We start from the raw sequence: 26,334 nt of genomic DNA, 5'->3' as shown, positions 1-26,334 counted from the left end.
GGGATAGACTAGTGAGTAAACCGTGACCTCGAAAATTGTATACCTTGAACTTTAGACTACTTGTAGAATAATTGCTTGTATTCGTCCACAAGGTCAGAAATCGACTCTGCATGGCTCTAAAGCCTACGCGATTTCACTAATCACTGAGTTGTCGCTATTGTTCCTCTGTTTGGAAGTCAGATTGCTGGTCAGTCATTCATTAAATATCAGTCCCGAGATGTTGCGTACAATATGATCCTCTCCCGGTTCCGTTACATGATAAAAGGTGACCTTTCTCAATTTCCCTTCTCTAAAACACGACCCTCCCCGGTTAAAATATTTCAAAAACATGGTTTAAATTCTGTCGGACATGGAAAAGGACACTAGTCCTCGAATGAATGATGATAAACTTTACATGCTACACTTTAAGGTAGCAAGACCATTCTACATTTAAAGATAGCAAGAAGACAATTTTCTTGTTACATTTAGTGTGAATGAAATAAACCATTCAAACGTATAACAACTAAACGCATACATGTTTAGAGTGTGCTCATCTGATAGTCTCAGAGAATCAGTTAAACACACCTCAAAGGGTTTAAATAGCTAATCAATTAAAATGCTCAATCGATCAATCAATCACACACGTTAACACAAGCTGATATTGATAACAATGATATATTTATTTGTGTGATTCTGAATATTAGATTGGCCCCTCGTCGAGTCGAGGTCCGTCACGGTGATAAGTAGGCCTTTCCATGCATTTAAAAATACATTACTTAGTGTGTGGCCCATATGTGTCGTGTGGCCCATATGTGTTGTGTGGCCTATACATATACACACAACACGTGTGGCCTATAATGTTTAATATAGACATGCAGTAAATATATCAAATAATCAATTTGAATGCACCTCGTTAATATTGTATCTGCAGTAACTGCGTCAAAACGAGTTGAAGCTTCAACAAGGTTTGCACTTCGCTTTGCGTTTTCATGAAATGTGATTCGATTGACTTTAACCGTAAAATGCCACTGTAATATAAAACATCGCTCACAAATATATGTTTTATCACCATCAAAGATATATAGTAAGTCTATACTCAGTCTCACAGTGGTATTTGTGAACTGACTAATATGTAATTGTGCATGAACGTACAAGGTGATTAGATTTTATTTTGATCAGCCACTTCTGAAATATTCCGGGCATTGTCTTTGCAATTGTCTTCCTTCAAAACCAGTCAGTTGTACTGCATAGCTTTGACTTTGAACTTGTAATTGATTTGGACTACCGGATACAAATACACCAAATATGACATATCGGGTAGATTCCGTCCCTTCCAGCAGTTCAATCTGTGGACACAGACAGCCATCATCCTGTCTACTGGGACCGAGTAGAATTTCTACGGTGTTAGGTAATATTGGCCTAATTGGTGGGGATACAGCACTACCAACACCAACTGTGTAATATGTAGAGCCTTCAGTTGTCAATACATTTGTCAGGGTTCCAATAATAGCTATAGGAAAACAGAAAAAGTCAAACAACATTTACTCATAATTGATACAAAATTACTTGGAAACTTTCATATCACTATAAATTGATTGACAGTGATACTATTATCAAATACAAGAGAAGTTGCATAGTAAGACATTGTATGTAACCTACCAAAGCTTTGTCCATTTTGTAACCGATTACAAGCAGCTCTTCTAGTGTCCTGCCCACATGATGAGTCGCATGGATTGCCAACAGATTGAGGGAGGATAGATTGAACTGTCGAAACGAAGAAATTTAAAATAGTAACCAATTTTGCACTTTTACCACGTTAATAATAAATCATACTTTACGATGAAAGTGGTACTGACCGAGAGAGGTAGAGATTGAGAAGGGGAAGAGAGAGAAGAGAGCTAGAGGAGAGGGAGAGACACTGGAAGGTAGGGGATGATCTTGGTCGAAAGGACACACAAATCCGATCACTTAGGCTTATTTCCTACCGAGACATACAATTGATCCTACCGGCTATATGGTTATGATTAAAATTTGTTAAATGCATTGTCCACAGGTCACCAAAGACAAGTCGCTATATGTACATTGACACGATGTTTAAGTTATGCATGCTTATTTATGAATCAAGATCAAATATCGTGTGGGCAAAATTGTCTTTGGAGTATAAAGTGTAAATCAAAACATACCTGGCGTGTTAGGAAGTGAAAAGAAGTGGACATCGTTGGCTCTTTGAAAGATTTCATGTCCGACACTTTGAACTTGGTTTCCAGTATTTTTGTCTGTCCATTTAAGTTGTTTACTGGTCCAGTCAGTCCAGTAAATATAGTTACCAATTATGCACAAACTGAAAGGGTGGATGTCTTCATCAAAACTTATCAACACTTGTCGAATGTTTGTATCAAAGTCATAGTATTCAATTCTTTCTTTCAAGGCATCACACCAGTAAAGTCTTCTGTCTTTTAATGAAAAAAATGACAAGAAAAATTTTGAGTTTTCCACTGAACAAAGTAGAGTGTAGTGCAAATTTCTAACATTGTACTGTGAAATATACATTTACTGAACAGAGTAGCGTGATGACGTTTTTCAATACAGATTTTGACAGGGCCAGTAACAGGAATAAATTGATCAAACTTGTACTACCAGCACAGTCTATAAACATACATCATCAACTTATTAACACCAATAAAAGAAGAATTAGTCCACCTCTTATGCAAATATCTAATCCCCTGTAAATGTTGGCAAACTTTGAAAAGAACGGTTCTTCCCAAATAAGCTAATATAATATTCATATATACGGGGAATTTAAATGATTGAGTAATATAGTTAAAACGGATAAATACCTAACTAAGAGGGCTATTGCTGTTTAGACGTTCATTTTTGTATTGGGGTAATATAATTGAGTGTGAAATGTACGTTTATTGAACACAGCAGTTTAATATGTGCATTGTACACGTGTTGGACAGAGTGAAAACAACCATGTCATTTGTTAAAGAGTCGTATGTATGTATGTGTGTGTGTGTGTGTGTGTGTGTGTGTGTGTGTGTGTGTGTGAAAAGAAACCACCTTGACATTTACCTGCTTTATCGAGAGCCAGACCGTTAGGCCACCCTAGGTCGGTTGATACCATAGTCTGTCTATTCGAACCGTCCAATCTGGCTTTCTCAATTTTTGCCGAGGTTCCCCAATCTGACCAGTACAGGATACTATACACAGATAGAGACAATTGTGAAGAGGGAGAGGAACAAAACTGATATATCATTCCGAAATTTGTCAATTGAAATAATGTATTTTATTGTCAATTGTATATCTCATCAGCGAGTGTACTTTTCATCTTCTTCTAATAGTAATCCTATTTATTTCTTAGTAGAATGCTTTCCATAATGAAATATATCTCAAATCACTGTACAATAAATTAAAAACATTCAATAAAAAGTCTCTAAAAAGATAAGTCTTAAGACTTGACAAATCAAAACATTAAAATTTCTGGTAGAATGGAGTATAGGTGACAGCCTATTCAACTGTTGTGGAGTACATATCGAAAAACGTCTTTCACCATAGAGAAATGTTTCGCTAATAGGATGTTGTAAACTAAGTGCACCCTTGACAGTCGAGTACGGACACTCAGTAAATAGCTCGGCGTCATATTATTTCAATTCTTGTTACACACGTAATTTTGAATTCCAATCTCTTTTGAACGGGGAGCCAATGCAAACCTTCCAATACTGGCGCAATATGCTCAGATACCTTCATACACACTACTTTTATGTTTATGATAGTTGTCATGACAACTCTAGCGCGATTTACGCCCCAAAGAATGTCTCTATAGATGTTTATGAATGTAAGCGTGTATAAAGCAGTACAAGAAACGTTTATCTAATTATATCGTGACATAGTGTTACATTATTTCTTACTTACTTTTCCGAACTATCGACAATGAGAGATCGAGGTTGGTCCAGATTAGTGGTAATAACAGCTTGTCTACCACTACCATCTAAGTTAGCTCTTTCGATTCTATTTGTATCAGCGTCACTCCAGTAGAGTCGTCGATTTGTGACATCTACAGCAATACCGTCAGGTCCTTAGCAAGAAGTGATAACGAAACGTGAACACGACGCACAAAAATAGCTGCCTGTGTTTATGTGTTTACTCACGATCGAATGGGACTATATACATAGGAGAATATACTATTATAGGTAAATTATTCTTTGTATACGTACTTTTTGAAAATGTTGAACAGTTTTAGAATTTGCACATGTAATACATGTTATATGTCTTAATGCAGTTATGAATAATATCTTCATATTCATGGAGAATTATACAACCCCGATCTAAATTGAAAAGATATCACTCCTGACTTTGACTAAATTATAATTATTGTATTAAATAGTAAGATATTTTAATATTATCTATTTCAATGATTGTGACGTATCCATCGATGTTTTGTAACTTTTATGAAGGACTTACTTTCAATATTAAGCGATAAAATGGTTTCCCTATTTTTGCCATTCAATGAAGCTCGGTTGATAGTTTTCTGGCGTACATCAGTCCAGTACAATTTGCCCTCTACGTGATCGTAGTCCACGGCAATCGGATTGGAGACGTCGCTGAGAGGAAGTCGTATGTAGTCCAAAGTAGGCGACGCTAAATCGATGTGAAAAATTACCCCTTGTGTGTCCGTCACTAACAAAAAGTTATCAGTGGCAATATCTGTAAGTTTGAAACAAATCAAGTCATAGAAGTGATACTAGTAGTACACCACAATTATGTTATAAGGAAGAATCGAAAACGTCTTGGGGGCCATGATTTTCCCAAGTTATTCAGAGATCTTCCTATCTGTTCAGACTTCGTCAAGGATTGTTCCTAGTCATTTTGAGACGATATGGTTCACCATGTTGTTTCAAGGCACCATTTATTTACCTTTACGCTGACAAGCATTTGGTGGCCATGTACTAGTATTTTGTAGATTCTAATATGTGTGCAAGTTGAAGATCATTTGATCTCTATACATGGCCCTTGACATTGAAGTGATCATGACGCATGATGTTCACAATTTCGTTTACATATCACACATCGCGGCTAGCATCAGTAAATGTCAAATGTTGGAATCCATTGAAACAAAGGGATGGGAAATTTGGGGAAAAACGAGATGTTTATTGCTTGTTATTTCATTTACATGTATTGTGATACTATATTGCCAACAAGAAAGTATGACTCATCGGATTCTCAGCCGTGTTTTCAGAGATGGATATTATTGTGAACATTACTAACACAGCCAATGGTAGTATAGTACAATGAAATACATTTATGACATTTTTTTCTATCATTCAATAGCTTATCTTGTTAAATACAGTTACCTAGTTGACAGAGTGAATCTGTATCTACACTCCATTCTCCATTGTCTTGACAAACTAATGCTGAATCAGACTCTGAGATGAAATTTTCATCGCAGTCGAAGTTACAGGCATTGCCTTGAGTATTCTCACAGTGGGAATTCATAGATCCATACAAGAATTTTATTGGACAACGAACAACTGTAGACAAAACGAAAAAGTTTAGATTTCATGAAAGAATTACAGATAGCAACAGCTACCTTTTTACAGGAAATGCTTACGTCATGAGTGCAGAGAGCCTCGATATCGTAATTTAGATAAAAACAAAGTAATACAATAATGCATACACGTCTGAAATAAACCAGTACGTGTTTATTTATTGTGGACAAACATTTTGCAAAGATAAATAATACACATGTTGTTACTAGCTAAAAACCTTTTGAGCGTGAACTTGGCAACGACTGACTTGTAAAAACATGAAGTTGTTTCATTTGAATCTTGAACAGAAAAATGAAAACAGAATATCAGAATAACGTATGTCATTAGAGGGGAGGGCGCATTAAAGAAATCAAGTCTTTTATGACAGCACATTTTCTCTGGAAATGAAATGAGACACAACTCTGTCACTTGTTAACATACTAGTAACGTGACCACGAGTACGCATATAATAGCTTAGGATTCACTGTGTGTCATCACGTGATTCACTTTCACTAGATGAACTGTAACTACCATTGTCACTGTCAATTATTCCAATGGCATTTACTATCTGTGTCATATTCACTACTGTTATTGGCACTATCTCTGTCTTCACTAGTATTTGAATTATCTCTTGTGGAGTCATTTTTCTTGAAATAAATAGTGGAGTTGTTTGGCAGTTTGCATGTGAGTAGCTAAGATTTCTTGCTGTTTGGGTTTTTTGTTGTTGAGTTCTTGAGTTTTCCATATTTTGTAAGTTATGTTCATCAAGGTATTTATCAATCTGTGCTATAAAGTTACGGGAGAGGGTCAAGGAAAAAATACACAACTTTGATGACCCCCCCCCCCACCACCACCACCACCACCACACCCCCACACCCCCATCCGTTAGTTTAAAATGTTAAAATGTACACTCTCTTAGTACACCTGTTTTATCGCATACTCACCTGTTATACATGAAGGAATCTGCGGTTGGCTACATAAACATTCAGCTCCAAATGGAGTAGAAACACAGATTTCAAGACAACCTCCATTGTTTACGTCACAGGGACCTGTTAGGTGAGCATTAAAATTGATTTTGTCATAATCTTTTATAAAAATCAAACCGTTAAAATTCTTTTGGTGAAGTCAATAATAAACTTACATTAAAGTTAAATACTGAAATTACTGTTATCTCGTAATTACATGATAGAATAACTGATTCATTTTGATGAGAATTAGATGAATACAAATGAAATCAAAAAACCTTAGCTTTACCTGTTACTGTTGTTTCTATGGTTCGATCAAAGACAAGGACATCTTTTGGTACATTTGGTAGTCCCGACACTTTTACAATGGTATTTTTGACATGGTCAAAGTCAGTCAGTGATTGTGGACGATCATTGCTCCAAAACAGATGGTCCTGTAGATTATCAAACAATATAGAAACGAACTTTATCAACTATATAGCTACCTATGTCCGTCTGTCTATCTATTACCTACCTTTGACATACATACATACATACATACATACATACATACATACATACATACATACATACATACATACATACATACATATACATACATACATACATACATACATACATACATACATACACACACATATACATACATACATACATACATACATACATACATACATACATACATACATACATACATACATACATACATACATACATACATATACATACATACATACATACATACATACATACATACATACACACACATATACATACATACATACATACATACATACATACATACATACATACATACATACATACATACATACATACACACATACACATACATACATACATACATACATACATACATACACACACACATACATACATAGTTACATACATACATACATACATACATACTGTCTGTCTGTACGTACGTACGTACGTACGTACAGACAGACAGACAGACAGACAGACAGACAGACAGACATATCCATCGTCGTCAGCCTCTTTTACTTTTAGTTGTGTCAGCAGAAAAATTGTACTTCGGCTTGCGAGATTGACATATATGCAGGTTTGTCTTTCGAATTCATTGTAAGTTGTTGATATCAACGACTAAAAGTAATTGGGTACGTACCTGGTACATTGTCAACCCAACGACAGTTGGGCCGCTGATATGAATCTGTCTTTCTTTGCCATCAAAATCAATTGACTCCACAGTTCTACGACCAGAATCTGCCCAGTACAGTCTGTAAATGAACAAGTAAATAAATAAATAAAATTATCTATCTATTATTTTTTTAAATAAATAAAAAACATAACATAAATAACATAAACATAAAACATATAAATGACTCGTACAAGAAAAGAAGTTATATAATCATAAATGGTGGTAATATAGCCACGGATAGATACTACTATGGAAAGCATGCTATCAGCAAACTAAGATAGACAAACTACTACTATGGAAAGCATGCGATCAGCAAACTAAAATAGACACAAACTACTATTATGGAAAGCATGCTATCAGCAAATTAAAATAGACACAAACTATTACTATGGAAAGCATGCTATCAGCAAACTAAGATAGACAAAAACTTCTATGGATATCACACTATCAGCAAACTAAGATAGACAAAAACTTCTATGGATATCACACTATCAGCAAACTAAGATAGACAAAAACTTCTATGGATATCACACTATCAGCAAACTAAGATAGACAAAAACTACTACTATGGAAAGCATGCTATCAGCAAACTAAGATAGACAAAAACTACTACTATGGAAAGCATGCTATCATCAAACTAAGATAGACAAAAACTACTACTATGGAAAGCATGCTATCAGCAAACTAAGATAGACATATCGAATCGATTTACCCTACCTATCTTTTGCATAATCAATAGTCATCGCTGTAGGTGAGATGACGTTTTGTGACGTCAGAATTCGTCTTCTTAATCCTGACAGACTACATGCCTCTATTCTGGATGGGTTGCTATTATCACTCCAAAACAATAACCTAGAATGAAATGTGAGAAAAGAAACGAAGCAACAAAGGGTCATGAGAAATAAACTAAGAGGAACATTCACAAATTCTTCCTGTAATGTGTCCTTGACGACAGCGAATTCTGAATTGGACAAACTATATTGACATCATACAAGAAATATAACATGAAACTAAATGCTACCAATATGTCATGTACAGTATCAACAGTGATTGGTTGTTATGGTTACAAAACTTTAGCCAGTAAAGTTATGCCAATATCATACAAAAAAAAAAACGATTCAGGAACAAGTGTTAATGATCATGTTATCGTTTTTTGTTATGATAATGTTTAAGAAAGTGAACACAAGTCCGAGTAAGGCTTCGCCATTTAATATCCGATACACCAGTATGTGCCTCAGAAAAACCCTTACACTTTATTATTATTTTGATCAAGAAAACCCATTTTCATTTTGCCAATTTGAGCTCAAGAAAAAATTATCACTGTCCAAATATTTGAAATAGAGGTGACATATGATATCTTGTTAACTACATCAAAATGCCGAATAATCTTATGATATAATGTGATATACATACATCTTGGCTACGTTCGTCACTATACATTTAGGTTGTTCTATGTTTTCTGAGATCAGCTTAGTTTTGAAAGCACCATTTAACTTTGATACATAGATAGCCTTTGTAGTAGCATCGGTCCAGTACAAATTAAATGCAAGCCAGTCAACACTTATATCTGCAACAATATAGAAAAAGATATTATCAACAAAATTGATATACCAAAACATTTTCAACTTTACAATATTCTTGAAATGATATTGATTTGATTATGACGAAATATTATCATCTATACTTGGCAATTATGCTATATTTTAAGATTTACACATGTATACACCATTACTTATTAATTAATTAATGCTATGATACACTTTTTGTGACGACTAAGAATATTGATCAGTATAGTGAAATAAATTTCTGAAATATCTAAGTTGGACATTTTCTCTCTTTAAGAAGTTGTTGGGGTATAGTATGATTTTTTAGTTGCTGTGAAAAGAATCTAATGATTATGTCATTATTAATTTTGTTCATTTGAAAGTAGAGTTGATCATATTGTATATATGAAACTTTAGATGATTGAACTGTCATACCCTGTTCGTTACCCATACCATGCAGACGAATGAACTGTCGTACCTTGTACGTTACCCACACCATGCAGACGAATGAACTGTCGTACCTTGTACGTTACCCACACCATGCAGACGAATGAACTGTCGTACCTTGTACGTCATCCACACCATGCAGACGAATGAACTGTCGTACCTTGTACGTCATCCATACCATGCAGACGAATGAACTGTCGTACCTTGTACGTTACCCACACCATGCAGACGAATGAACTGTCGTACCCTGTACGTTACCCACACCATGCAGACGATTGAACTGTCGTACCCTGTACGTTACCCACACCATGCAGACGAATGAACTGTCATACCCTGTACGTTACCCACACCATGCAGACGATTGAACTGTCGTACCCTGTACGTTACCCACACCATGCAGACGAATGAACTGTCGTACCCTGTACGTTACCCACACCATGCAGACGAATGAACTGTCGTACCTTGTACGTTACCCACACCATGCAGACGAATGAACTGTCGTACCCTGTACGTTACCCACACCATGCAGACGAATGAACTGTCGTACCTTGTACGTTACCCACACCATGCAGACGAATGAACTGTCGTACCCTGTACGTTACCCATACCATGCAGACGAATGAACTGTCGTACCTTGTACGTTACCCATACCATGCAGACGAATGAACTGTCGTACCTTGTACGTTACCCACACCATGCAGACGAATGAACTGTCATACCTTGTACGTTACCCACACCATGCAGACGAATGAACTGTCGTACCTTGTACGTTACCCACACCATGCAGACGAATGAACTGTCGTACCTTGTACGTTACCCACACCATGCAGACGAATGAACTGTCATACCTTGTACGTTACCCACACCATGCAGACGAATGAACTGTCGTACCTTGTACGTTACCCACACCATGCAGACGAATGAACTGTCATACCTTGTACGTTACCCACACCATGCAGACGAATGAACTGTCGTACCTTGTACGTTACCCACACCATGCAGACGAATGAACTGTCGTACCTTGTACGTTACCCACACCATGCAGACGAATGAACTGTCATACCTTGTACGTTACCCACACCATGCAGACGAATGAACTGTCGTACCTTGTACGTTACCCACACCATGCAGTATAGTTTCAAAACGTTGTCCTTGTCGAAGTAGTGTTCTTTTTAAAGCTTGTTCCGTTTGGTCGTACACATACAACATATCTTGACGCAGGTCATAGTCCATAGCTATAGCATTGACACCCGTGATAAAACAGTTCGAATCGACAGGATTCACCGAATGTCCAAAATCCACAGGAATTCTGCATATGCTGGTCGCAGTTGAGTATATGAGTTGATGTCCAGGAACGAGGTGACTATCTATGAAATAGACATATTTTGTTTCAACAGCAGTGAAATGTTTAATACCCAATTATCAGATGACAAGCTATGTATACAGTTATGCCTATCCATGCTAGCAGTTTGAAGGTTTAACAAATAATTTCATGCACATAATTTGATTGATATAAATGATATAAATGATAAAGCCATTGGGAATTGAAACAAAAAATATCTTATTGGTTCTGCATACGTAAGTTAGTAACATACGTATATGGCATGAATGTACTGTCTCTTTGTCGGTCTGTCTGTCTGTCTGTTTGTGTCTGTATGTATGTATGTATGTATGTATGTATGTATGTATGTATGTATGTATGTATGTATGTATGTATGTATGTATGTATGTATGTATGTATGTATGTATGTATGTATGTATGTATGTATGTATGTGTGTTTGTGTCTGTCTGTCTGTATGTCTGTCTGTCTGTCTGTCTGTCTGTCTGAGTGTCTCTGTGTTGTAGATGAACTTTTCATTTTCATTGGTTGAACAACAACGTATAAGCTTTGTAAGGTAACATTTACATTTGATTGGTTGAATAGCCAGGTGTATATATCGTGTAGACTATTAATATACACATTTCATTGGTTGAATTACCTTCTACACATGTTTTGCCATCAATATGTAGTATGTACCCATCTTTACAAAGGCATTTATGTCCCTGTGGATCACCAACACATAACTGCTGACAGTCTCCATTGTTAACACTGCAAGGACCTAGAGTACAAAAATAACAAGTGTAATGATAGTAATGCTTGTTGTCAATCAGGAACAATGATTTACTATTATTGGTTTCATCTCAGGTTTCAATGATCAAAATACAGGTTTAATACTTCCAATGTTAGTCACTGCATAATGAAATGACAATTAATGCATTTATGAACGCCTTAGAGATCGAAGAGAACCAGCATTATCGCAAGCCAGAGTTATTATTTCTAAAATAATAAATAATATGGGAGGCTCGTTAAGAACGTTGCCGTAAAACAGGCCGTGGTTTGCGACGATGAGAACCAGTCTCAGAATCTACAACTGTGCGTGCACAATACGTCTTGTTGCTATACTATTGTATTTCTACCGTAAGAAGCTGACTCTGTAATGCTAGTACCATGTTAACGTCGATGCATATTGTCTAAGCAGTTTTAACGTGCCATGCAACTTCTCATTGTGTTAAATTTGATGCTATTGGAGCAGTAAATTTGGTTAATTGCTGGGTGGCTATAGGGAGCCCTCTAGTGGGTGAGTTTGGTTTTACTTTGTTCCTTACCCACAATGCAACCACTTGTCGGCATCTTGCCTCACTTCTCCAGAGCTCCCACCCTACTATACGCACCCATTTCAGGAATTTGCACGTCTTTCGCCTGGATATCCTTTTCATAATTTTTACACTTGCTAGTTCACATTATTTTGAAATATGTGTTTGGAATTTAAAGGCATAAATATAAGGTACTCACTTTGTGTCTGTATTTGTCTACTTGGAGAGTAGAAGGACATTCCAATTGGTTTGATGCCCTGGTATACTACCCATGCATTAACTGCCTGGTTTTGTCGATTAATCAATGTCAAGTTGTTTGTCAAATAATCTCCCATAAAGAAGAAATTCTGCAAATTTAAGATAAAGGTTAAAGTGACTTTTAAGAAAAAGTCGAGAATTAGGCAAGACTTAACGTATACGTCCAGTTTGGCTATCAAATATAAAACATCCTATTTACGGAGAAACATGGAAACTGGTCAAGTAAGTTGTGTAAACGACATGTAGTGGAGCACTACTATAAAGAAATACGATCCCTGTAAAATTTTCTGAATAAATATTAATGTCGACTGGATTTTATAGTCCCAGCTTCGTCTTTTCACCAATTTGATAAAATGTGATCCAATGAGAGGGCTTGATTTATGGCCTGGTACTGTGTGACCTTTTATGTATACATACAGAATATATTCAAGGTGGAAATTATCGTATGCAATTTTAAAATTAAGTCCATATCCGGGTATTGCAGCCGTTAAAAATTTAACTACCTTCTTTTGATAAACAATTGACGCTACACCGATATAATTAAAGTTTTACATTTGTTTGTTGCCTCTGACGATTCTTTATGGCGATTATATATACCTTACTCAAATACTTAGTAATATGTATAATCTACATCATGGACTAGTTATTTTGTATACCAGTTAAAACAAATGTGTGTAAGATCGTTGGTGGCGCTATTCGTATGGCGACCGTGACGAGAACAGTTCTATCCGTAATTTCACCCTGTGAGATATATAAACAAAGTGTGTCTGATACTGATAGCGCTAGTAGTAAACTATATACTTACTTCATCCATACTGAGATCAAATGGAAACTGTAATGGAGGGTGACGACCCTGGTGAACTTGTCTGGTTGTATGTGGTGTTGATAAATCTACTGACTTTATTGTATTTAAACCATCGTCCGTCCAATACAGCCTGTTATATCACATCATAAATTGTCCGTTAATACTTTAAAGGAGTGAATAGAAGTCTGTAATTACCTTTGTGGTTATTAATAATTCAGTCTCTAACTTTAGTTTATTTTTGTGGTTACGTCACATAGGTAGTCTGTAACTAGTTGGTGGCGGTTACGTCAACTGGGCACTGGCTGTAACTTTAAAGTGTGGTAGTTACGTCAAGTGGCCACTGTCTATATATATCTATAGTGAGTATACTAGTAATTGCGTATGCCTATGCATTTATAGACAATAATGGGCCATAGTTATAGACAGTGCACCTTTAAATGTTGGATTTCTTGTTAAAAAGTTCTTTGTACAGCCCTTTATTTTGATTTTACAAAGAAATGTATGAGAAGTGTATCTTTTTTTAGGTACATGAAATTGTGTCAATTATTTTAACGCTCTCACCTGTTCCCTTGATAATCAATTGACAGTCCACTTGGCGATGAAATAGCACCCCTTCCATTCATTTGTTCACTTACAAGAACTTCCCGATTTTTACCACTTAATGTTGATCTTTCTATTCTTGGGTTTTCCCCGTAATCACACCAATACAAGTAACTATATAATCAAAGTGAAAGAGAAAAATATGTTATGTAGCTGAATTAATGATCTGTAGTTTATGAAATTCTCAAACACATACAATGTTGCCTTTGATTGTTATCAATCAACTATTAATTATTATCACTTCCACTTGTCCATTAAGTTATTCTGACACTATGCAATTTTAAGAAATACAAGTTGACTTAATTCAAGAACTCAAAAGCAGATATCTTACCCTTGAGTTGGGTGTACAGCAATCCCCCTAGGTTTGTCAATATTTGTATAAATGAGTCGATGTACATAGTCCCCGTTGTAATCAGACACCATAATCCAGTTATATGAAGCATCAGTCCAGTAGAGTTTATTTGAGATCCAATCGACTGCAAGTCCTTCCACGTTATTGGAGGTACCACCATAAATCTCCTCCACGCTTCCACCTTCAATTAGTAATACTTTGTAAACTCTTTTCCTTGCTGGGTCAGTCCAGAATACGATATTATCCTTGTAATCATAACCTATACCAGTTTTCAGTGATGAAGGTTGAGAAAGAAGTGAGCGTGTACTGACTGCCCCTGTCGCTGCTATCGTAGAGTGGATTGTATTTCCATCGCCTTTTGTATAGAGTACGTGAGAGTCTCTCCTACCCCCAGTAGATACTGCAGTCCAAAGCAAACCTGGACCAGGGAGTCCTGGGACTAAATTGAAATTACAAATAAAATACAGTTAGCAGAGTCTTAATTATCAAACTACAATGGCAGCCAGCTGAGTAGAAAGAAGTCGTCATCGGAGTTGATATAAATCTTACTAACATTGCAGCATTTTATTGACAAATATCAAACTGTTTATCGTCTGGCATAGCAAAGGATGGTCGATATATATATATATATATATATATATATATATATATATATATATATATATATATATATATATATATATATATATATATATACGTGTGTGTGTGTGTGTGTGTGTGTGTATGTATGTATGTATGTATGTATGTATAAATAATAAATACACGTAAGTTTACACAAAACCACACGTAACTTTATTTTGCGACAATTCGCAGTTTTGTAATACACTCATCAATAGGTAATGTTGGTGAATATAGTACGTGCTCTCTTTAACGTAGAATGCACCATAGAATACATTCTGTAAACTGTTACTGTTACTTTAACTTGTTTAGGAAAAACTTCAATCTATTCTTAGTTAAGATCAATAGAAAAACTGTGGTCACGTTACTTTTGTTAGTGGTATGTTCAGAGATCAAAATGACATCAAAATTTAGTCATTTTAGAATCCAATATGGCCTAATGAGTGAAAATAACAGATTGACAATTTCTTTGAAAACAAGCCGATGAACCCAAAAATGTCTTTTATTCTTTCAAAAGGGCCTGAAACAAGTTTTCATGTGGGAAAGTTTGGAGTTAACTGAACACATTTGATTTTGAGGGAAATTTGTTCCCTGCACTGAAAAAGAAATACAGAAAAAACTACCACATATCATCTTGGCGTTCCACAAAAACCGCCCTCAACTCACAACTGTTACGTGGGGGTGGGGGATTCCGTACAATATTTGTAATAAATGATACGTATATAAGTGTTACCAGGTTTCAATGTAGGTTACAATCAAACGACTTACGTGGATCACAGGTTGGTACATTTTGCCAGGTGCCATCAACACATTCAGCTGCGTCTTCGTGGCTGATTTCATACCCATGGTTACAGACAAAGGTCAAAGTTGAACCATGTTCAACCGTATCACCGATTCCAATACCTATGCTCTGTATGACACCATTTGTTAACTCGTTGACAATACATTGACCTACAGAAAGATGTACAGTAAGGTTAGTTAAAGCAGCCATATAGATAAGAAATGGGTATTTATTTAGGATTTCGAATTGATCACTTTACTACGTTGCTTTACTAGAAAAAATATTGTTAAAACATAGCCGAGGCTGTATTTGTAACTCAGTGAACTGAAAAATTCAAAGAAAATGTGAGAACTTGTTTATATAAACAAACAAGGTAAACATAAGCAATCACCTGTAATAATCACGGTGAAAAAAACAGACAATCAAACTCTGCATAATGACGTGTTAATTTACGCAAGAGCAACATATAGACTACACGGTATAGACTGGACGTGACGGAATAAATATTTGTGTTTACCCGCTATTTACAAATCACACTGTATTTACAAAACTACACAAATTTTAAAAACATCTTGTAAGTTTTCTTCTTCAATTTACTAAGTCACAAAGACGGACTTGCTCGATGTTTTAATTTTTTACGTTATTTTTCCATGTAGAGAAACATTGTAAAGTTGTTTCACTCCAAAAATGCCCAAAAGCATCTGACAGTATTATGACTAGGTAGTAATATACATAATTGCCTCACGTTATATCGCAGTTTTTGTTGTTGTTTTTTTAAATTCTACAATCAAAAGATTGTCTGATTTCACTGTTTTCATCTCATAACAAGATTTAAACTCACCCCAACATTTTGGTGTAGGATTTGACCACGTTTCATCTTCCTGACATTTTGTCGACCGGTGTCCTTCCATGGTGTAGCCTGCATTACATGTGAAACGTATAACTGTATCCATTACGTAGACGTTACCATCACGCTGTCCGTTCATGATTGGATCGGGCTCACCACAATTTATATCTAAAGGAAATGTAATGGTATGTTAAAATAATTGCCAACTACAATTACCAAACAAAAAACAACTTTATCTACAACTGTTTTCGTCTGTCAACAATTATATAAAGAAGCCTGGTGCAAATTAGATCGGCTTTGGGTTCTATCATTTGTCAGAATACAATAGGAAGATAAAACTGGTCTCAACAAAACGCACCTCAAAATGTTCAACAACTCTACCTAGTTTTAGTCATCAGGTCAGCAAGGCGTATAATATGTCATCAATTTTCAAGTAAAATGACTGTGATCTCATTATTTCAACCCCCCCCCCCCCCAAATAACTTTGCGCAATAAAATGTTTAAATTATATCCATTATGCTCCAACTTATTTAAATTAAGACCTCCTGTACGGAGAAAACTCCTGTCAAAATTACCTGCGACTGTGTGAAACGTTTCTCTCTCTTTTTTTAATAATTCAAATCAATAGACTTGTAATAATAAAAAGAAGACTCACTTACTTGAGAATTTATTTCAAAATAGTGGGGGAAAAACAAACGAAGAGAGTCCAGAAGTGAAATGATCACATCAACTAAATAATACAGCCTTACAAATAATCTAACATGAACGTGACATAAACGTCATCTCTAGCTAAGGATGGCCCTGTATCATATTTCGAACGACCCCGGACCTATACTAGTATTCTTCGACACAATGGAATAGTTTTAAACCTAATGCCTTCTACAACCATAGAAAGAAACGCCACAACGTTACTGATGGTAAGGAGACAATACCACATGAAGTGCTGACTGCGCGAAAATTGTAGTTTATTGCTGAAGTGTGCGACCTTTAGTAAATAGAGTGATTCATTGTTCGTTCTGAATTAACCACACTATTAAAAGTACGATTATGAATCGAAACCATGCCAACATGTAAGTCTACACACACTTTTTTTTGACCGAACCATACATTGAATTTTAAGGTGATATAATTAGAAACAATTAACTCTCACCAGGTGGACAGACAGGACAACATTCACCAGGCAGGAAAGATGGTTCATGGCATCGTGGAACCTGACATCCACTGCATTTGATACGTCCTGATTCACATCTACAAATAGGACAACCTTCAAGTTGCCATTCGGAACCATCCACGTACAGACCATCTTTATACGAACAACCTGTACAAGACAAATGTGTAAGAATGTTAAGAAACACTAAACGCGACTTAGAATATATGAGGAAAGCCAGTTAAACTAAAACATAATGTCTGGCTCGACATAATCTTATCAAACATGGCTACATTTTGTAGTTTTAATAGTAAAACGAAACTCTCACGAACATGGCTACATTTTCTTTGCATGCGCTACCTTTATGTTAGTAGGTCGTTGTCAAGTACAATAGATTCCTGAAAAGAGTGTGTATCATGTGGTTGCTTGTTTTGTACACACTAGCATTAATTTGCTTTTTAGCGACGATCTGTTAATATAATGCACTTCTTCGTTGTCTGTGGATAATGGTAGATCACATAAATAAAATGTATAGCAAAGAAAATGTTCGTAAGATTTTTGTCGATTTCGCAGAAATAATCCACTTACATCTAGCTTCAACACTGCTGCATAAAGTGTCCGTGTTTTCTGCTGTTGTTTCCTTTATCCAGTCATAGAATTTACCAACCATGGTGTAGACCCCGGGTTTAGATGCAACCGCACATGAATTTGCTGGTCCCCAACTTACCAGGCCAAGCAAATACCATCGGGCACCAACCTATAAAGAACACCCGATTCGAATTTTAGATATTTATCGAAAAGTATGGTAACGTTCATAACCTGAAGTAGAAGGGTTTCCTTATTGATAATATCGCAATTATTTTCTTAAATTGTTACTAAATGACCGAGATATGTATCTATTGTTCGAGATTCCAGAATGGAATTACATTTGTAAAACGTTGATAAAACAAGATCTTGTGAATTACATTGACCACAGTAACCATAGCACCGAAAAACTGTCTTATCAGAGAAGTTTATGTAATCACAGTAGATAGAGAAAATTATGAAGGCCCATTCATGAACGTCCAAATTTAGAAAATGTGACGTCACATCATTATGGTTTCTTTTTTTACATAATGTGCTCTTGTTACCAGTTTCATAAATGGTCCACCGCTATCGCCCCCACACGAATCTCTGCCGTCACCTCCAGCACAAAACATAGTGTGAGTCACTGGATCTGTGTGGGCATCCTCGCAGCTTGACCTGGATCTTATTTCAAGTCGTGCCTACATTAATGTGGAAAACAGAAATAAGAACATAAATTTCAAGACACTGGTAAATTCGGCAAGAGATCCCAAATTTGTTGTTGTTGTTGTTGTTGTTGTTGTTGTTGTTGACATTTTCGATCAGAAAAGATCATGGGCGGTTGTCAGGAGGCAGTTCCTGACATCAAAAAATATATTACTAAAAAGTTATGAATTTGCATAACATTCTTGTTGCTAGGCTACTGAATAGATAATGATTGTATGGATGACGTCATATTTTTGTGAAAGAGATGGACTGAATTTAGTCCAGTTTGATATAGAATCCTATAGGATATCTTTATGCGATATCGTGTGCTATATTTTTGGAGAGATTTAAATAATTCTGATTGCTAGTGAAACTAGATTTCCCTAATATATGCATTTCTCTACAGGGAAGCGTAAACGTTGTGGAATCATAAACCATGCGAGCATAGACGTCTTTCATAGACCATGAAGTACGTCACGTCTCAGCTCTTTACAGAGTGGGGTAGTAAAACTTTGACATAATTATAAATTGTTCCTGATCCTTTTTGAAGTAATAAACGAAGTCGTTTTCCACCGTCTTGTTCTCAAGGAAATCGTCATTTTCCCGGAACATAGTATTCAGCGGCCATAGATGGTTTGATTTTTATGAAGAATTTGCATAATGACCCCTGAGAATGGGTTGAAGTTTTCTTGACCAAAGCAAGAATGTGTTTTCATGACAAAAGCAAGAATGTAAGACTTTTATTTCCAAACAAGTAAACATTCACGTTGAGTGTTTTATAAAAACATAAACATGATACTATAAGAAAATATCCACAATTGGTGAATTTACCTTGCGTAAGATAGAAGCCCGCCGGTTGCCATTTTCAGTTCGACCCCATCCAGTTATCCATCCCCATTTACCTGCCTGAACCATCCTTTCAGAATCGCGAACTGACGGTAGACAAACTTAGACACAGAACAAAAATAAAAGTATTATTATCATATTATGGTATCTAAATACCAACGAAATTGTATGGTCAACTTTTGAAAGGCCAAGGCTTTGTTTTGAAAAGACGAGGTTTGCAATTATGATATGTAATTTGATCACGAATGTTCAGATTAGTAATTTGAAAATGATATTCGATCACAATCACCGGACATTGTAAACATACTACGGGGTAGTCTAGTTCCTACACGATATCGTTACAATTTACATCTCCACTAGTACTCACAGTATAGTCAAAGTCGTTACTCGGAAATCCTGAGATGCAATTTAATACTCATCCACAGCCACCCACACATTCATTCATTAACATCATGTCTTTGTTAATCAATCACAAAATTCTAACCAATAACACAGTCCCTCATAAGTTGGGGCAGTTATGTAATGTCAATATATGGTATATTTTTCAGCTCAGGATGCTACTTACACACTGTTACGTCACTACAACAATTGGGGTTCTTTGATTGGATGAACAACTATTTTGTGCTGATTGAGGGACTTTGACTAGACGTGGTTTAATGAGAGACCACGTTGGCATCCAGACTTACTACGGGGTCATTTGAATACATATGAACTTACTTGGTGTGATGTCATCAGTGTAGGACACATACTATACTAGGTAATTTGAATACATATTAAATGACTCGGTGTGATGTCATCAGTGTAGGACACGCACTATACTAGGTAATTTGAATACATATTAACTTACTTGGTGTGATGTCATCAGTGTAGGACACACACAAAACTAGGTAATTTGAATACATATTAACTACTTGGTGTGACGTCATCAGTGTAGGACACACTATATACTAGGTAATTTGAATACATATTAGCTTACTTGATGTGATGTCATCAGTGTAGGACACACACTATACTAGGTAATTTGAATACATATTAACTTACTTGGTGTGATGTCATCCGTGTAGGACACATGCTCGTTGAGTCGAATCAATGCAACGTCAGAATCAAATGTATGTGCATCAAAATCAGGGTGGGGGATGATATCTGCTGCCGTCACTGTTTTCTCTTGCTCTTCGTGCTCTTCTCTGTTCAGCTTTCCGAGGTGTAATTGAAGTGTTTCTGTTGAAGCCATCATTGGTGCTAGACAGTGCGCAGCTGTGATAACCCATCGATGGTTTAACAGTGTACCACCACAATAAAGATAGGGAACTGCCGTACTATTCAACAAAACCATCCAGGGCCATTCACCTTGTTTACTCTCCCTGCCACCATAAACACGACCTGTCCTCCGGGCGATACCACACACCCCTATCATATAAAATATCAAGAAACCATCACCAGCTGGGTTTCATCTTCCGGCGCTGTTACCACAACTTTATGGTTTGACAATGCGAACGTTGACATTCAAGTATAATATATTTGTATTAAATATGTTATAAAATCATTTAGACATTAACTAATAATACTGTGTCCGAGTTCCGCAAATCAAATAGCAGGTTTGTGAGTCACGGCGACGGTTTTTCAATAGAATGCACATAATATATTTTAAAATACAGCAGAAATACCCCCCCCCCTTCGCCCCTCCTCACACACACACACACACACACACACACACACACACACACACACACACACACCCTTACTGTAAGGCTTTTTTTAGTTGTGATTTGACGTCAGTCATTTCTCTTACATACAGATGCAGGCAACGATTTGGATTTGTGGAGGTGGGAGGGTGGAGGGGGCACACATTGTGTACGTCAAAATGAATTGTTGGTATAGTAGAAAGCACAGACGTCATTGGGTTGCATTTGCCACTTAAGCTGGCGGTCAAGTTGAAACCCAGTGGGAAGGAAGAAGGGGGAGGCCTAGGGAGGACAGCTATCACCATCAGTTGGAGGGCACAAGAACAGCTAAACACTCCTCCCCACAATTTGTTTTAAAGGACGATTCTATTCATTTAAAAAAACAAACATTATTTTTGGTCTCGAAACAACTTGTAATTAATGAAAACCACAAATCTGCCCATTGGCTGCACCGCTGTACATAGGTGACGTTGAGTCAGTAAAAGAAACAATGAGAAAATGTGTTGACATTAGCTCTTTCTAAGAATAAATTCGCTCTTCCGTTATTCTCCGAATTTAGTTACGACTCCCTTCCTGGTTTGATACTGTTCTATAATTCTATAATTATGTAACAATATCCATAATTCCCACACAGACCTAGGAGTGACCAGCACAAAACGCGATATGAAATTCTTTTTTTTTTTAAATAGCTAGAACGTGAATCATTGCACGTTTTATCATTGATTGTAGGTGGTACATGACCCTTTTGCTACCCGCTGCCCCTGTTATTATTACTTGTGTATGCTAGTAAACTAACATAATTTTTACGAAAACATAGGCTCATTAAATATTCATGACGTCATCCCGGCCTTGCTATTCTGAAGTAAAACATGATCTGAGACACCTTACCTGGTTGGCCAGGTTCTCTCACGTCCACCCAGATGTCAATATCATCATCACCATCATTCACTTTGCATGTGTAGACACCACTGTCCGATATCGTTGCACTGACGATGAGGATGTCTCCGTTTTGAAGAGTGAACAGTCTGCGTTCACGCCTTGCGTCACTCCTACGGATAGGCCGATCATCTTTTAGCCATGTTACCGATCTTGCTTGCTCAGTCCCGGGACATTGTAAGTTGAAACTAGAACCACTGACGATAGATACGTTCTGTGGCGTGTCACCAATGCCAGAGCCTGAGAAAAAAATCTACATTTTAGAGACAGCAACTTGCCATTTTTTAAGTTTGTATACATACAAATGAACCATAATATGTTGGTTAAAAATAAACGTATTGTTGGTTTCAAATACATGTCCGAATTTAAATCGTCTGTTTATATTTATCAAAATTGAATGGCTGGTGTCTTTTTTCATGTTTTCTCTTTTCAAATACAAATTTATTACGACAGATCAACTATGGTGGAATCAAGTCTGGGTTCACTAAAGTTTATTTCTTAATTACTAACAAGAGCGCTAGCTACTTCCTAGTTCCGTGTAAGATCAAATGACGAACACTTCCTAACATATGTTTCCATATCATGTTACATTTGGATAGTTCCAATCCGATAGAAGGCAGGGTGCAATAACTAAACCAGGAAGGAATTCGTAAAAAACAATTATACAAAATAGAAACAAAATAGACGTGAACGTTCAATCATTCATGACGTTTACAACGTTTGTATGTAAAAGACTCCGAGCACTGCAATCTTTAAGTTTGGCACAGATCTTATGTCACTCACTGGTTTGCACATTGCCTCAGGGTCAATTAGGCCAATATTGGAAAGACAACGAGAGAGAGAGAGAGAGAGAGAGAGAGAGAGAGAGAGAGAGAGAGAGAGAGAGAGAGAGAGAGAGAGAGAGAGAGAGAGAGAGAGAGAGAGAGAGAGAGAGAGAGAGAGAGAGAGAGAGAGAGAGAGAGAGAGAGGTAGGGGGGAAAGGGATGGATAGATGGATAGATGGATGGATACTAGATAGAGATAGATAGATAGATAGATAGATAGATAGATAGATAGATAGATAGATAGATAGATAGATAGATAGATAGATAGATAGATTGGTTGGTTGGTTGATTAGTTAGTTAGTCGGACGGTTGCTTGATTGACTGATTGACCGATCGATTGATCTGACAGACAGACAGACAGACAGACAGACAGACAGACAGACAGACAGACAGACAGACAGACAGACAGACAGACAGACAGACAGACAGACAGACGACGGACGGAGATAGACGGGCAGATCAACTGTGAACAGATAGCCAAACAGATGAATAAGTTTATTTGGATGGATGGATGGATGGATGGATGGATGGACACGTTGAAGTTGGGTGGATGAGTAGTACCTAAGACGGATGGATGGATGGATGGATATATGGCTAGATGGGTGGATGGATGGATGGATGGATGGATCTAAGGAATGGAGGAATTTTAAGGAAAGAAGCAGAGCGACTGACTGGATTGATACATTTTAATTCAAGTTGTGATTGTCCATTTTCATTTAATAAGTCTAATAAAGGGAACAAAACTAGAAATAAGAGATCGGACTAAGAACAGTAAGGTATAATAATGTTTGTATCGCCTACTGAAAATGATTGTTTGTAACACCAAGGTGAGCATTCCTTGGCAAAGAAAATATCAATTATAGGAATGTTTAACATCACGAAGAGTTGTCTGCATTTACGAAGAAAGACTTTTACAGGAAAGGAAATTTATCCCTAAAATGTATTTCCTGTTCAGATCCAATTGTGCATTAGATTTCTTGAAACAACCCAAATCGTTCTCGATTGTCAAAATTTTGTTGTAAAGTATTATTGCTAATACATACTTAAAACAAAGGTTAACAAAGGCATGTAAAGAGACTACCATATATTGTCTCTTTGAGAGTTAAAAAGATACTTGTTTGTCATCGTGATGACTATACACTGGATAATCAAGTAAAGTCGATACATGCATTAACAACTATAACCCGTAGCGGATAACAATATAATATAATATAACATCATTTAGGATAATAAAGATGTTATAAGTTTTCTCTCACCTTCTCCAAGTCCATCGACGACACCACTTACTAGCTCGTACTTGACAAACCAGACCGTTGAGAGAAATACTAACGTTATCAAACCTCTCATGGCTGCATCAAGTGTTTGTGGTTGTACAAAGGGAAGACGACTGACTGTAAAGTGTCACTCTTATAAGATATCTAAAGTATATACAGGAAGGAGCTGAAGACATGAGATTATACCACTTTATTTAAAGGGAGGTCAGCTAGTTTTTTGTCATTGTGACGTTTGCATCCCTTGGGGGGGGGGGTCCTCGGGTGGTTGCTAGGGACTTTCCCTTGATGATCGATTTCGTACAAATGTGACTGGGAATTCCAGAAAATTCAGACGCCCTCTGACTTGAATTAAATCTCCGAATTTTCACCGGACTTTTCATATGGTGAGGGTGACTCTATTTTTTTCTGTTTCTCATTACTCGACCGACCCAAATTTTTAGCTCCAACGTCAAAATAAACAAATATTTTTATTGCCTTGCGGAACAGTGCCATCTCTTACAAGAATAAGGAAGTGTCTGGACTGTCGACTTCATCTTCAGTCATATTAGTGACAACGACACTTGTTCACGAACAGAACAAATTTATCTTTCATGATGGAAGTTATTCAAGTTTGTGTGGCTGAGAACTTGTCAATTGTGTACAACAGCTGGGAAAGGGCTTGTTACCAGGAATCCAATAGAAAGAGGATAGAGAGAAGGAAAAGGTGAAGAAGAGAAACACGAAGAAGGTATTTTGTTTACTTTTTTTAAATCGACCGACCCATAAGTTGCCATGAAATAGTTACGAGAAACATCAAAAAATAAGGTCATCCCAAATACATGTACTAGACGTAAGTAAAGTTCTGTGGGATATGTTGAAACCCGATGCAACCAGATCACACGGAAATGACATTGACAGTGTTATTGAGGAAGTGAAAATTGCCACAATGGAAGATGTTTGACTGCGAAACACTATCACTTACACCATGGACTGAGTGAAATATCATACTCATTAAACTATATGGCAAGCTTTAAGAATTATTAGCTTGTTTTCCCTTTTGCGCCGCAGAGTGGAAAACCCGGAAAACCCGTAATCTGGAAAGTGGAAAACCTTGAAAGTTGAAAATCCTGACATTTACAATAAATTGTGTAAATTCAGTTAAATGTTTATACTAATTATAGGTTTTAAATTATTAGGTCTGTGTATGATAACTGGGTAGTGAGTTAAAGTGAACTGATATCGGATTCTTCAAAACCAAGAACATCAATAGGATTCTACAATATGTGGTAATCTTTGTCTGTCTGTCTGTCTGTCTGTCTGTCTGTCTGTCTGTCTGTCTGTCTGTCTGTCCACTGCATATAGTGGCTTAGCTCTTTACAAGTATACCATTAGGCAATAAACTGTTTGTTTTCGATAACATGTGACTTCAGAAAATAGGGTAGGTAGGTCGGAATTTTAATTTATTTTTACTTTAAATTTCCTCAACCCCAAGATAAAATATTCGTCGGTCTCCATACTTTAGTGAGAACTTGATGATGGGGAAAGAAGTAAATGAATCCAAGACAAGTATAACTTAGTGAAGTAGACGAACAGGTTATGCAGACTGTACTCTTATAGTCTAAAAGGACCCGGTTTCTCTCTGGAATACGATTTTAAAAAAAGACCACTGATGAGGCATAGTAAATTTGCACCGTTGTACCTTTTTACATGCAAAAAAATGTTTAGGGTCGGGGGCTTAAACTAGGGTCGGTCAGGTTATTGGAAACACACTGTTTTTTGTTTGCCCTTATGCATTCAACATGAAAATTATTGTAAAATGCGTTCGGATTCGAAAGAAATTTTGA

General features: G+C 36.6%; 1 protein-coding gene across 1 annotated transcript; it reads right to left on the bottom strand.

Annotated features, from left to right (window-relative positions):
• Window positions 1-669: 669 nt before the first annotated feature.
• Window positions 670-24,615, bottom strand: LOC144441075 (low-density lipoprotein receptor-related protein 5-like). The gene is made up of 27 exons (XM_078130600.1): window positions 24,494-24,615; window positions 22,366-22,653; window positions 20,837-21,202; window positions 19,781-19,896; window positions 18,811-18,945; window positions 18,269-18,437; window positions 17,684-17,851; window positions 16,528-16,701; window positions 15,674-15,856; window positions 14,267-14,726; window positions 13,897-14,049; window positions 13,336-13,465; window positions 12,472-12,619; window positions 11,618-11,737; window positions 10,744-11,004; window positions 9,060-9,213; window positions 8,364-8,498; window positions 7,614-7,725; window positions 6,759-6,903; window positions 6,449-6,553; window positions 5,331-5,507; window positions 4,441-4,683; window positions 3,892-4,054; window positions 3,052-3,179; window positions 2,163-2,432; window positions 1,639-1,743; window positions 670-1,489 (listed from the first exon to the last, which is right to left on the bottom strand). The coding sequence occupies exons 1-27, from the start codon at window positions 24,582-24,584 to the stop codon at window positions 1,155-1,157; spliced, it is 5,034 nt and encodes a 1,677-aa protein (XP_077986726.1). The 5' UTR covers window positions 24,585-24,615; the 3' UTR covers window positions 670-1,154.
• Window positions 24,616-26,334: the final 1,719 nt, after the last annotated feature.

The sequence above is a fragment of the Glandiceps talaboti genome, chromosome 10 (genome assembly GCF_964340395.1).
Source record: "Glandiceps talaboti chromosome 10, keGlaTala1.1, whole genome shotgun sequence".
NCBI lineage: Eukaryota > Metazoa > Hemichordata > Enteropneusta > Spengelidae > Glandiceps > Glandiceps talaboti.
This window is presented reverse-complemented; position numbering and strand designations above follow the sequence as displayed.

Coding starts and splice junctions, on each gene's coding strand:
- LOC144441075 (XM_078130600.1), bottom strand. CDS start 24,584: ATGAGAGGTTTGATAACGTTAGTATTTCTCTCAACGGTCTGGTTTGTC. Junction 13,466..13,896: donor ATTGATTATCAAGGGAACAG/GTGAGAGCGTTA, acceptor GTGATATAACAG/GCTGTATTGGACGGACGATG. Junction 11,005..11,617: donor TGGCAAAACATGTGTAGAAG/GTAATTCAACCA, acceptor TCTATTTCATAG/ATAGTCACCTCGTTCCTGGA.